General features: G+C 46.5%; 1 protein-coding gene across 4 annotated transcripts in view; it reads right to left on the reverse strand.

The window, feature by feature from the left end:
* Bach2 (BACH transcriptional regulator 2) overlaps nt 1-14,943 on the reverse strand; it is a 337,533-nt gene that overhangs the window by 255,831 nt on the left and 66,759 nt on the right. For all 4 annotated transcript variants that reach the window (XM_087897211.1, XM_087897212.1, XM_085677270.2 and 1 more), the window contains exon 2: nt 408-514. In XM_087897211.1, the coding sequence (XP_087753337.1) occupies nt 408-416 (9 nt within the window). In that variant the 5' untranslated portion in view covers nt 417-514. The remainder of the gene's footprint in view (nt 1-407; nt 515-14,943) is intronic.

Here is a 14,943-nt window from a genome sequence, read left to right on the forward strand (position 1 = left end):
AAGTGGCACATAAATTAGTACATTTTACCCACTGTGATTAGCATATTACACATGGGAAAAAGAGAGGCTTCAAGAAGTTGGGTCACTTGCCTGAGGTCTGGCAGAGCGGATAGTCATCTCAGGAAATCTGGCTCAACAGACTAATTCTCTATGAGTCATGTCAACACAGTCACACAAACAGTCAGCATTTCAGCTATCAAACACCTCTGGGAAATGCAAGAGATACTCTATAGAATCATGAAGTGTCCACCAGCTCCTGCACCCTGCCTGGAAGATGGCTTGTGGGCATTACACGACCAACTGTAATGGCAGGAAAAGCAACCATCTAGGGCCACAGAGACATATGTGCCCAAGAAAATCATGATATAGGAAAATTTACAAAGCATATTCGAAGAGCATTCCCTTACCTTGTTCATGCTGCGGTGACGGGCACAAGGGATCAGACATGTCACAGTGTGAGGCAGCTCCTGAAGGTCCTTCTTGTTCCGGAACCCTCACTTCCTGAAGCAGACTGCTGCATTATAAACACAAGCAAGAAACCCATGAGGCCCAGGAAAAACTCCGTAAAGTTCTGTGTCCAGCAGGACTTTCTGTCATGTCTACAGCCACTCGTCCTATCCAGCAGGACAGCCACATGGACTTCTTGAGCCCTCGGCTCTCAGGGCATCAGGGAAATCACTGAGGACAGCTCACAAGAGTGCTGCGTGTACTCTAGCTTCTTAGCGCTCTCAAGAAATAACTGGTGAAACCAAGGGCTGTTTTCAAAATTGTATTCAATTTAAATTAAAATAGCAAAGGGATTTAGTGGCTCCACACTGGAGAGTGCAGGTCTAAGCAGTCATGTTTGTAGTCTTGGGGCATGCCCATGGCTCAGAAAGGGCTATCTACTACACTGTAGGGCCACAGGGACAAGGGTATTCTTTGAAATAACTAATTTTTGAGCACTTACTAAGAACTCAGACCAGAAGCACTGGTGAGCAAAGCCGATGACTTAGGAATTTCTAGCTGGTACTTGGATATCTTTAATAAAGGCAAGAAACTGATAAGTGGCAGCAGTGGCGTGTCCCAGACCCTAGCGCCTTTCCCTACTGATCCCAAGGAACCGAAGAACTGGTGGGCAGGTCAGAGTCCGGCTACATCATCTTCAGGACTGAGATGTAGACCCTCCATGGCAGGTAACACTCCACCAAGGGTTTTAAGAACTCCGTGTGCCATCAGGCAAACGAACCAATTAATTCAGTACCCCATCCCCCCTCCAAAGACAGAAGAATATGTTTTGGATTGTGTTACTGGTTCTTTATAGAGTTTTGAAATTACTTTTAATTAAGTTTGCATTTAGGAATGAATCTGTGGTAGGCACAGTTCCAGGGCTTTTATTCTGGCAAATGTTAAGCAAAAACAGGAGTAAAACGTCTCTGATGACCTAAGCAGGCGTGTGTGGCTTTTTCCCTTGAAAGATGCTCGCAGGAGCAAGAAGACAAATGTGCATCGCTCAGTTCCTTACAGTCACCTGACAAGGCATCATTTTCCTCAGAGGCTGCATCTAGCAAGTATTTAAATGTCTGAATCTTCCGATGAAAAATGGAATTAGAGACTTAACTAGAACTACAGGGTTTTCACAGTAAAAGTAGTAATTAAATCATCAACAATATCTACGAGAAGGAAGGAATGCTCAGACTCTCAATGGCCCACCACAGCTCCTTCTGTCCCTAGTTCTCTGTCTTTGTCCATTGGAGAATCTACACATTCGCCGAGGCCAGAATAAGAAGTGCATACTGCAATCCCCATGCTGACACTTTCTATGACTATGAACATTATTTTGCAATTGTTTTCAAACGATAAATTCTTAATCCACATGCACTACTATTCAGTGAACATAATGTTATACCTGCTTTTTATTTTTTAATAAACCAGAGGAGAAGGTAATGACACTGTCAATCATGGAAGACAGATATTCCAAAAAAAAAAAAAATGCCATGCCAGCCTTAGCAGAAACCCAGCTTAACAACAGCACACAAGGGAGGACCTCCAGCATCCCATCTCTGCAGGGTGAGTCTACACAGACATCTCCATAGGCACACAATGTTTGGGCAACAGTGGCTTCAAAGGCATAAAAATTCAGTATCTAATTGACTAAAAGGTGAGTGAAGAATTATGAAAATAACTGAATTATCAGAAACAGTGGCTAATGGATTTCTGACCTTTAAGGTAGGTAGAAACTATACATGCTGTGTCTTACTTATTCCATGTATTGATCCATCTCAAAACCAACCTATCACATAACTGGAAGGCTTGTCCCCATGCCTTACAGAGATGTCTACTGTCAAAAAATGCCAATTTATTGTTCATACTGGCACCCAGGAAAAGGGAACATGCTCTTAACTGGCAGACAAAGATGCTTGACCAACTACCTAAATAACCCAGCTTTCATCTGCCACATCCTCAATCCCTTAGAATCTCAACACACAGTTCTCAGTAACTACCTGTTCCTACCTGTCCCCACCTCAGGTGTTCCTAGGTCATCTGCTTGTGCGCCTGTCTACAGTCAAAACTTCTCTGAGGGAGCGAAAAGTGACATATAGAATCCTTTGCTCTCACTCACAGAGACAGGGTTGATACACACTGTTAACACGGGATTGAGAACAATTTTGATAATTGTTACACAATGTCTTAGAGGTTTTTATTTTTAAGGAAAAATATTTTAGTGCCAGGGCTTAAATCTTTTTTTTTTTAAATTAATGTGTGTGTGTGTGTGTGTGTGTGTGTGTGTGCGCGCGCGTTGAGTGGGAGGAGTTAAGAGCATGTGTGTGCATGTGGGTGCCCCTGCTCATGCATGCACATGTATGTGACCGTGGGGTTTCCTTCAAGTGTTCTATGCTTTATTCTTTGAGACAGGGTATTTTACTGAACCTGTCACTCACCTGTGGCCTAGAATGGCTGGCCAGCAATGTCCCCAGGTCCTCCTGTCTCTGCTGCCCACCGCTGGGATTAAAGGTATGCACTGCCAAGCACTGCTATGCCCAGCTTTTAACATGGGTTCTGGGATGCCCACTGAGATGCCCATGCTTGCACACCAGCACTTTGACCACTGAGATGCCTCTCTAGCCTCAGGGTTGTAGATCCTTTTTAATACTTATCGGGAATAACATATAACTGTTTGGTAGTTAAGGGTATACGATGTGCTTTTCGACTAATGCTGCTTGTTCTGATGTCAACCTAAGAGACAGTTTTCCTAACCAGATACAAGGATGTAAAAATTACTTTTGGCCATGCTATAATAAGCTGGAGATTCTGGGCTAGAGGTGATTTCCTTTAGAGATACCACGTAATTAAAACATGTAGAAAGACCAAAGGAAACCCTAAATCCTCTCTGCTTATGAAATACATGCACACATGTACATATATACACCATATATAACGACCACCACTAACAGAAAATACCTCCGAGAATAGACAACACTTTAGAACCTGGGTCATTTCACTTGTGGACAGCAACCATAAAGCCTGGCCTTGCTCTATCAACCATTCCCACCTCTGCTGAAACATGGAGAACCTGGGTGTCCTGCAGTCAGTTTGGCGATGAAGCAGCATGGGAAAGCCTGCGGCTTAAAAACACAGCCTGTCCTCTGAAGCACAAACCATTAAGTCAGAAGCGGCCCAAGAATCAAGGGAGTCGCCACTCAATTTCTAGATATTTTCTTCTCTCAAGAAGTTGAGATCCCCTCGTATTGAACAAAATTAAGCACAGATTTGAAGGGTGCCCCGAGAAAACCAATCCCGTGTGCCGTGTTTCCGAGGCAGCGGATCCTAACAAAATTAGCCCAGTGGTTAATAAAACCTGTGTTCTACCTGACACAACTAGAAGGTTAATGAACTGTAACCATGCAAGGCAAGAACAAGGAAGCAGGACTGCGGACATACAGAGTAGCAGAAGAAGCAGGGGACTTAGGGCTGTAGCTCAGCGGCGAGGAGCCTGCTCAGGAGACTCAAGGCTGGAGCCCCAGGTTCAGGGAGGGAGGGAGGGAAGGAAGGAAGGAGTGCGGGGAGAAAGGAAGAAGGTAGACAGGTAGGTGGGTTTGGAAGTTTCCGAAATAAGTAAGAAGGAAGGTCCAGGTAAGCAAAGAAAACAGCATTGGCAATATAGCCAAGGGTCCCTCACCAGCCAAGTCCTCTCTGTGATGGGGACTGGGAGATTCGGGTTCCTGGCGAGAATCCCACATCCAGTGGCATTTCTAAGGTTATATATGCTCATGGTTTGGGCGTCTTGGGCATCAGCAAGTGGGAGTTGGAGAAAAGTGAAGACTGGGTCTACCTGTTTCACCACTATTTACCAACAACCTCCACCTACGGTGAGACATCTGCTTCACCAGGATCATCGCTAAGATACTTTGAGGTATGATAAGAAAAGAATAAGCCAGCTTGATTCCATTCTCCTCGCGCTAAGGGAGGCTTAAGAGTGTCAAGGGCTGCTTCTTTGTGTGCCAGGTCTTGGCCTTGAAAACGCCGTTGATACTGACGGTTGAGAGTGGAATATGCTGACTTGGGCTTTCTTCTCCCCTCCGAAGCTTCTCTCCCTTCCCAGGTGTCTATTCTAGAAGCCTTTTGTAATCTGTCTTGAAGCTGGGTAGCTCAGGCACTCCAAAGGGCTAGAGGGTGAAGCAAGCGAGCATTTCACTATTCACAGTGTCAAAGGTGCCACTCACTGGCTTTCAGATGCCATGTGCCCTGATACCAGCATGGATCCTCTTGGCCACGCTTTCCCCGACACTACATTCAGCAGGATAAACAAAGGACTAGACATAATGAAGACCAGGAGTTTCTAGGTGAAGGTGGCTGAGAATGTAAACAGATGAGAGGACTTCAGAGAGAAATGACAGGAGACTCTTGGGGGAAATGCCCCAAAATTCAGGACTCAAGAGCCTGGGCAACCAGCAGAGCAGGTGAGAGAAATGCCTGGTTTCCTTCCTTCTGGTTTTAGGATTGGAGCACTTCAATGTTTCTCCAGTCGAGTCCTGACAGCCTTGAACTAGAATCCACATCCAAAACCAAATAAATATAAATCCAACTTATTTTCAGAACACGGTGCTAGAACTGAGTACCATAGGGGGCTGGGGGAGACCCTTCCCCATCACACCTCTTCTGGGGCTGTTTATCCCACTGTTCCTGAAGAGTCAGCGAAACAAGGGTGAGCCTGAGGACTACTCTCAGGTCCTTCTGGAAGGGGCTCTGGCTTTTCAATGTTCTCACTGAGCCCACAGTGAGGCAGCAACACACAACACCACAGCGCTGACCAAGAGATTAGACAATGCTTGCCACCTGCCTTAATCCCAGCACCCATCCAAAGCCAGAGACGAGAGCAACTTTCTGTAGTCATTACCACAGCCGATCCCAGTTTGCGACACCATCCCTCGGCAGGAAGCCTTGGATTGGATAAGAAACCTATCTGAGTATAAACTGGCCTGTGAGTCAGCTAGCAAGGAACACCCTTCGTGTTTTCTACTGTATTTGTTTGGCTGGGAAGTGAGTCCCTTGGTTGGAGGTAACACTCTGTGGAGCAGCAGTGCCCTTCAATGATGGATCGTGACATGCAATTTTTAAGCTGAATAATCCCTTATGTGGTGCTTGGTCAGAGGGTTTGATCAGAGCAGTTAAGGAATTCAAGCTGTGGGCAATACGGTTGACCTGACCTTTAACTATCTTTCAGCATGTGAGTGGCGTATGTGATTAAATCTTGTCTTCCCCCACTTGCCCTGCCCCAACAGTGGGGTAAATTCTCTTATCGCTCATGACGGTGCTAAGGACCAAATGGCATTGCATGAGGAAGAAGTAGAGCTTTTCTCTTCCGCTCTCCTGCTCCTATTCAGCACAACTTTATTCTGCAAGAAACTGCAAACAGACAACTGCTTTGCATCTTCCTACTGGATTCTAAGTATTCAAATGAAAATAACTTGTCTGGTTTGTGGAACCCTCACTTTCCCAACACTTGCTAACACTACCTTATACAGTAGGCACTGAACAGTGACACGAAATTTAACCACAATGCTTAAGCCAATTCTCCTTTTACTTGGCATCAGCTGAGCCCGTTTTCCTTTATTCCGTCATCATCTAATGTTTTAATGTTAATGCCTGTTTGTAGCCCTCAGTTGACCAGAAGATACTTCAAGACTGCATGAAAGGTAAGAACAAAATATTGGTATGTCTTCACCAAAGAAGACTGGCATCGCTCTAGCCAGCAGAGCACAGCCAGGACACCACTGGGAACCCCACTCTTTTTACGCCGCCGAAGAGGACGGACAGAAGACATCCCGTTACCCTGCTGAATCGCAGGAGTCATGCTTTAGGGTTACGAGCTCGGATTCATGTTTGTCAATGGTACGCAGCACTGAAAGGTGCATCCCTGGTGGCTGTCGTGTGCACTAAGAAACTCTCCATGCGTTTGACAATTTCAGGCGGAGACGTCTGAGCTTCACCCATCCAGGATGAAGGCTGGGCAACTGCGGACCAGGTGTGCTACAGGCAATTTCCTCCAAATCGCACCACTCCCATCTGAAAAGAGGCTCCTTGGGGAACAGGGAGAGAAATGAAATTGACCAGGCTCGGGGGGGGGGGGGACACAACTAAGTCGTAGGCAGTTCCTAAAACTCACAAGAGTCACAAGGGTCTCCTTGAAGGCTACATAAGCACTAAGAACTTCTGGGGAGATGGGACTTTTGGACAAGCTGAGCTGCCTGTAAGTCACGCAGGGAGCCCCAGGGAAGCAGATGTCCTTAGTCATCACCCTTGCTGGGGTGCGCTTCTGTAACTAATCCGTCTTCGCTCCTCTTCTACTACCGTGAAGAGACACCATGAGTAGTTACTTCCAAATGACCCACGGAAGAGGGAACAATACTGAGGAAAATCACTAGGCAGAACTTCTTTTAAAGAAGCCAAGGGGCCAATTGACTCTTCAACCAATGGTCCCGATTATAGGACCTGTTTTCTCTCAAGAAGATCTGGACAAGAACCTTAGCAGGAAGTGGTGTGCACTGCTTAAATCAGCCTACTTTGGAAGCCCAGAAGCCTACTGCCTTGCTTCGCTGGGGAAAAGCTTTGGTTGAGTCCCAGAAGAGAGCTCTCCCTGGCATGACAGGTTCAAATGGAAGGCAGCCTCGGAGATTATCCATTAGTTTGCCTCAGCTTTCCTGGGGCTCAGATTCTGTACTTTTCGTTACCCGCTTTACCTTAGCATGGCTTGTTCTCTCCGAGAGCCTACCACGGCGCTTGGTTGTAAACACAGAGGTAAGATTTGCTCTGACCTCAGCAGACGTGCTGTTGGGTTAGCTGAACTTTCAAAATCAAGTTAGCCTGTCACCTACCGTGCTGGCAACGAAACCGCAGATCTGTGCAAACCTGGTACCCTGGAGCCCCATCCTGACACGTGCCAAACTCAGGGGACATTTCAGCTATCCCCAACCAACAGCTCCGTTGCTGAGTCTGAACATCCCAGCCCCAAGCGTTGAGAGCTGACAGCATTGGGGGTCTTCCTGCACCTGAAAATGTCACCTTTCTGCTTTGAGCTCATATACTTGGAAGTCTTGCTTTACTGAACATACCTAAAGTTTGATGCGGAGGAGGGGCTATCAAAAAGTAATTTGGGGGGGGGGGGTCCCTAAAACTCAATTCCACCATAGTTTATATCCTATATGTATCCATCAAGTTGCCGTTCAGGCTAGACCCAGTAATACATTGTTTGTAGTCTCAGCTATATTGTGACTTACTCTTTAACTCTTCCTCCTAATGGTGATGTCAGGTGAGAAAGAGCTTAGAACAGCCAAGGCCTGTCAGCCGTCCAGGCAACTGTCCTCAGGAAGAAGGGCCACCTTTGTGCCCACCCTGTTCTGTGGAAAGGAAGCTGCCTCATATTTACTTTGCCATGATTTACAATTGGATGATTGAATGCTAATGTTAGTAGGGTAAGGGGCAGAGGGGCCAGAAATAGAGCGAGGGCACCGTCACACCACTATGTCACCAGCAGGGACTGCAGGGTTTCTGCATTCTCCAGCTGCAGCTCCAGGGACTGCCAGGGACACAGCCAGGCCATGTCCCTCGGGGCCCCTCTGATCTCATTATAGCCTTCGACACCAGTGCTCACAAAACAAACAGGAAATTTATGCCTGCCTCTGCTGGGGAAAGCGCACATTCCTTCCTAGGGAGACCACAGCCACCAGCATGGGAAGGAAACGAGCACCTCCCGAGAAGTCTCCTATCTGTGGCCTTTCTCTCTTTCTGAGGCGGCACACCAAGCTGACGAGCCGGAGGCCCCAGCTCGGTTTGCTGCTATACTGAGACATTTATCCATGCTGCTGATGTCAACATTCCAAGGTTCAGCGGCAGGGCCATTTCCTCTGGTGTAGCTCTGGGAAAGTCCTGAGGCAGTCTTGAAGGATTCCACCTGCTAAGGCCAGAGTACACGAAAGGGGGAGGAGGGGCCGTTCTGTAAGGATAAACTCCAGGTCTCAGGGTGTGTGTATGTGTGTGTGTGTGTGTGTGTGTGTGTGTGTGTGTGTGTGTGTGGCACATGTGCACATGTGTTCTCTCTAAAAGTTCTGTTTGCTACTCAGAAAACTTCACATCATCTGATATTTCCATTTTAAATGAAAAGATTACCTATGTGTTACAAACTCAGTGGTAAAGCATAGATCCAACATGCGCTGTGGTTTGAACAAGAAATGACCCCCATCATCTTGGGCATTCCCCTGTCTGAGGCACTGTTTGGAGAGGTTTAGGGAGTGCAGCCTTGTTGGAGAAAGTCCATCACTGGGGACTGGATTTGAAATGAAAAAAGCTTCCATCGCTTCCAGTCTGCCCTCTCTGCTTCACGCCTGTGGTTCAAGATATAAGGTCTCGGCTGCCCGCTCCGGCTGCCATACCATCCCTGCCATTATGGACTCAAAGCCCCTGAAACCACAAGCCAAAATAAACTGTTTCTTCTATAAGTTGCCTTGGTCATGGTATCTTACTGTGGCAAGAGAAAGGTTGCTAATACAGTATGAGGCCTGGGTTTACTCTCCGGCAGAGTACACCACAGACAGACAGACAGACAGACAGACAGACAGAGAGAGAGAGAGAGAGAGAGAGAGAGAGAGAGAGAGAGAGACTGACTTTACAGCCTATCTCAGAAGTACTAAAAGCCTACCTCATGAAGCAAGTAGTAAACTGTGAAGCTAACTAAAGTGAGAAGGCAGAGCGTTATTTCTCAGCCAGGGTGGCAGGGTGGACTTTGCCCCCATTGGGGATATTTATGAATATGTGGAGACATTTTGGGTTGTCTCTATAGGGGGGACGTCACTGACATATGGAAGGCAGAAGCTGGCAATGCTTCTAAGATTCCTACTCTCCCACCTATAGGACAGACTCCATAATAATTACTTGGTCCAAACTCTCAATCATGCTGGAAGAGATGCTCTGATATGGAGGGAAGACACAAAGATATAAACTAGAGTTAAAATGAAGCCACTTCCAAGAAACGATAATGTTGCTGTTATGTCGTTTGGGATTCCCAAAATGTACAACGACCGACCACAAAAATCTCCTTGTTCTTTCTTCAAGCAAAATAATCCAAAACTCGGCAGAGCCAACGGGAGCAGCCTGAAGGGAAGCGGAGGGGCGCGAACGTTAGAGCAGCCTATCGGCGACCCTTTGAGGGCTGTGTTTATTTCAGGCGAAGTGTGTATCTGAAGTTCACTGGTGACTAGCAACAGCAGGAATGCACGAGCTGGTTCCAGAATTCCTAACACCACACAGGCAACTGAAACATAGTTCTGTCTCAAAACACTGGCAAAATGTTCCAACTTTTCAAATGCTAACAAAATATGAGGAACCATGGTGACGCTGACCTACATTTTAGGGTGGTTAAAAGGAAAAAAAAAATAAAAGCTACATAGTGGAGTTCAAAATAAACACAAAATGGCAGGGATGCTCCCGATGAAATTACTCATGCTAAGTATTTGTGAAAGGCCCCTCATTTCTCATTTTCCATTCCAGTTTGCATGCAGTTCCTATTCTCTGCACAGCACATTTCCCATCATTATCTGTATGGCAGAAGAACTGCGCCTTTAGATACCTTGGTTGTTTCTTTCTTAATTTTTCTACTCTTTAAAACAAGGAAAATTCCTGCACCATCGTATAAAAGTGAATTCAGACTTTATTGGAAAAAAAGAAAAGACACCAGCCGAGCAGTGGTGGTGCACATCTTTAATCCCAGCACTCGGGAGGCAGAGACAGGTGGATCTCTGTGAGTTCAAGGCCAGCCTGGTCTACAGAGCGAGTTCCAGGATAGGCACCAAAGCTACACTCGGAAAACAAAACAAACAAACAGAAAGAAAAAACGAACAACAAAAGCAGACTTTATGAATGAGCAGGGACAGTTTCAACGGACTGTTCTAAAGGCTTGTGGTGCAAATAGTAAGCAAAACTGTTTCATGAAGTTAATACAGCTTCCCACGATTAAGGTTCCAGCTTTTCTGACTTCCCAAATACTAAAGGAAAACAAATGCCATGGCAGGGGAAACGATACCTTCCTTGGCATTTCAAAACTGTTGTTCCCGTCCTCGAGCACTGGAACCAAGCAATGACTGTGCTTTACCTACTGTAATTATAGTAAACCTCGCAGCCACTCTCCACAATATCCACTTTCCGCCCTCCACTCCAGTCCTGCTCAATGAGCTCTGGAAACTATTACCCGAAAGTCCTGTTCCAACTTTCCTCTTCTCCTTCCTCTGTGTCCTCAGTCATTCTGGCGTCAGGACAGAGCAAACTTCTATTACATCACAGAGCAAACTCATTTTCTCTAAACTCGCCCATTGGTTGCTTACAGCTACTGGAACCAACACGGTCACAGGGCAGTCTTTGTTACTGGGTGCTGCTTTTACAAAAATAAAAGTCTCCCCATATTCCTTTCCTCTGCTGAGAAGAGGGGCGCTTCCAGCCGGGCTCCACCCAGGCTGTAAACTAGACAGACTCTTCTGTACAATTGCCTCTAAGGCATTCCTCAGTCTAGCTGCCTGCTGCAAAATTCCTGCACTAGGCAGCAAGCGCCCCTGGCTCTTCCTTTCTGCTTTGGCCTCTCTCTCTCTCTCTCTCTCTCTCTCTCTCTCTCTCTCTCTCTCTCTCTCTCTTTCTCTCTCTCTCCTACTGCCTCACTGTGTTTTTGTGTAAATGATCTCACATGACTCAACAAATCCATCTGCCTGAAGCAGGCCAAGTCTGGAGCCCTCCCAGGAGGGAGAAGAAATGCTTTGTGGAAAGGATCTGGAGCGCTGCCCTTCCTCTGGCTCAAATTACCCGCCTGTCAGGCCTGACGGATCTGGCTAAAAATAAAAGGAAGCGGGCTGTGAAAAGCAGATGAATGGGCTCAGCAGCTCCTCAGATAACACAGGCCTGCTGTTGCCCCAAGCTTCCCAAACAGAAACTTCAAATGTGTGACCTCTGAATGCAGGGATGTGGCTTCCAGGTGAGGAGGCTGTCTAGGCCACCAGAGTGGGTGACACAGCCTGGATTTCAGCTGTAACCCCCCTCTCATTCTCCCTCCCCGTGTGTGTGTGTATGTGTGTGTGTGTGGTGTGTGTGTGTGTGTGTGTGTGTGTGTGTGTGTGTTAGAGGGAGGAAGAGAGAAAGAGAGACAGAAGGGGAATAGAGGGAGGCTTGAACAAAAAGGTTCTCCAAAAACAGTTGAATTCAGAGGCATGAAGGCGTCCCAGGTCTTAAAACAATGTTGCTTCCACTACATAATTCTCCACACTAGACATTTTCAGCCTCCCTGTGATGTCATTTCCCCATCCAGTGCCAGCAAAGAGTTAAAAGTCCTTCTTGAAAGTCTATGGCCAGCGCCTGCAGTGGGTATTAAGCACTTAGGTTTGCGATGTAATGACACACTGTTACAATCTGTAATATGAACCATCGGCAAAGCTCTGGCTCTGAGGCCCTCTCTCCCCACCATTAGCCATATGTTTGGCTCCTCAGATAGCCAAGCGGGTGTTCCAGCATGCCATCTGGTTCCTATCCACACAGGCAACTGCAAAGCAAGGGCTGTGTCCCTCTGGAGCTGCGTGTTTCTTTTTTCTCTCCTTTCCCGTCTTCCCTTGCCCCCTTTCCCAGCGCCTTTGGCTCCCCCTGCAAAAGAATTCTCTGCCATTCATCACATGCAAAGAAAATGTTACCTGACCTGGCAGCAGTGGAGCCATTAAGAATGCACAACTGAACTATAAACACGCCAGAGGGTCCTTGACTTCGCCAGAATCTCTACCAGTCAGTCTTACCCCCCACATTCTCTACCCCCTTCCTCATCTCCTATGAGTGCTGACACTTGATCCGGCAGGTTAAAAATAGGTACATTCTTGACAGATCCAGGGTTTGCTGTGGTGCCCTTCAGAGTCACTTCACATCCTGACAGTAAGGCGTTCCATCGTACATGTATATGCATGCACACACATTTGCTTCGGCATTCAATCTGTTTGACGTCAGTCTCACACGGAATGACATAGTCCTGACTAACTGCAGGACCCAGTCCCTCTGGCCCTTAAGGTATTCAACTTCTATTGTTTAGTTTTCTGGTGTCTCTCTCCCCTTAAAGCGAGGCTGCACAGGGAGACAGACACGGCACTTAGGATAAAGACACGCAGTTACCTTCAGCCAACTGATAACTGACAAGATGATGCCTTCTTCCTCCTGTATCTTTTCAGGGGTGAGTGGGGACAGGATTCCATGTATATACCGGGCTGGCCTCCAACTAACTATGCAGTCAAGGACAATCTCGCTCTCCTTGCCTGCACGCGAGGCTGAGACGACAGGAGTGTGTCACCATACCTGGGTTGTGTGGTGCTGGGGATCAAAGCCAGGGCTCCATTCATGTGAAGTAAGTACTCCGCCCATGGAGCTACTCCCCAGGCCTGCACTTGAACAGCATGCAAAAAGGACCCACGCTGTTGGAACTCATAGGCTTTTCCTAGTTTCTCCTTTGCAGGATTTGAAGTACTCTATCTGTACTTTGAAGATATTAAAATATCTTGTTAATCTGAATACATTAAAAGTATATTTTTGACTGTATATGAGGACATCTGATATACAGAAACAATTCTATTTCTGTAAGAACTGCAGTCCAGTTTGCTGTTTCAGAAGACCATTAATCAGGAATTAATACTTGCCACTTTTTATTTTAAAAGCTGGTTTCTTACATGCCAAGAACAAAAGGAAGACTATCATTAAAAAATGATTAGGCAGAATGTCAGGCTTTATCAACACAGTGGGGTTGGAGAGGACCTGTCAGGGAAGTTCTCTTTATTCAGTCTAACAAGAAGGTCAGGAAGGCCACTGCTTGTGCAAACATAAGCCCACTGTCCATGTTGATCCAACTCTCATGATCTTAAATATATGTTTTATTAGCTAATAGGGGCATTGCAATTCTGTTACACACAGATTCTACAGGACGGCGGAAAAGATATAGAAATCTTTAGGAAATTATACAGATGATGAGCCCAGCATATGTAAATTATTATTTTAACATGGTCGTAACATACAAATTAACAATGTACTGGCTTTACATTTTGTACTGGCTCTTGAAACCCGTGGACTGTTCATGGGTAGTATCTTCCAGTGTGGATCAGTCATAATTCAAGGGCTTTGTGGCCACCCATGGACAGAGGTCTGGCAGCACAGACACCATCTTACAGACAGAACAAGCCAAGGATGCACACAGATTTTCTTCTGAGCTGACCACACAAGAGCCAGGTGAAGGGGAGGGAATACTGGGCTGGGGAAATGACTTCAAGCTGCTTGCACGACCCACGCCAAGGATGAAGAGAAAGACATAGCTTGGGGCCTACATAGGAAAAGTAAGGTGGTGTGAAAGATCCAGAGCCAACAGGCGTTTCCAGAAAGAATTAGACAATCTTAAATCATTGGTCAACTAGAGAGGAAAGAGAAAGGCTTGCAGACCGTCCAATGTGGTTGTGGTTGTTGCTGTTGCTGTGGTGTGCGTTCTGATGCTAGAGTGTGTACTCTCGGTGAAAAGTCTCTGGCTGTGTATTTAAGGTGAGTGCCGCACACCTCTACAGTGGAGAAAAACACTGTGTTCATTAAACACATGCTGAGTAATCCCCACAGGTTAGGCAGTGCTAGGCAGGGAGGGGCTGAGCTCTGGGACACAATCCGAAGCTGTTGCTGCTGTGTCTGAGACAGGGTCTCTATCTACTATGTGGGGTCCACGCTGACCTTAACATCACTATGAAGCCCAGCCTCACCTCGAACGCCCAATCTTCCTGTTTCTGCCTCCCAAGTGCTGAGGCTAGAGGTGTACAACACCAGACATGGCCACAATCACTACTTCTGAGGGGCTCAAATATGATGCGGGTGGGTGGCTAAACACACATTGCAACAATGTATAAGAGATCTACAAGATGCTTCCTAAAACATAACTCAGACCTTTTCCTATAATGCATTCAGCAGACTTCTGCTTTGGTTAAGAGTGAATCTTTCAGGTACCAGGGTCCACATCAATTGACTTCGAAAGAATCCAGGATTTTCTGTCAATGCTTGTACTTAGCTGTGCTGAGTTAAGAAAATACCAATACAGGTATCTACAGAGACCCCTCACTCTCTGAACCATACGATAAAAACTTCAGGCAATTTTCAGACAGAGCCCCATCTCTTTGCTGAGGCTCCAACCTGACGCGAAGAAACCGGAATGCTTGGCTACTTCAAACGCAATGTGAAACGCCTACGTCTGTATTCTGGAGATGAACAGATGTGAACAGAGAGTGTGTTGGGAACTCTGATGCCTTTATAGCCTTCCATTCTATAATTTGATAATCTGCCTCAAACTTAACCAAAAGCTTTGAAGGAATCTAGTCAGGAGGGTCTAGACCACCATTAGCAATGCCACCCCTGGGTGGGTAGTTCTGCGGACGT

Source organism: Myodes glareolus, chromosome 16 (assembly GCF_982192425.1).
Source record: "Myodes glareolus chromosome 16, mMyoGla1.1, whole genome shotgun sequence".
In the NCBI taxonomy this organism is placed as follows: Eukaryota; Metazoa; Chordata; class Mammalia; order Rodentia; family Cricetidae; genus Myodes; species Myodes glareolus.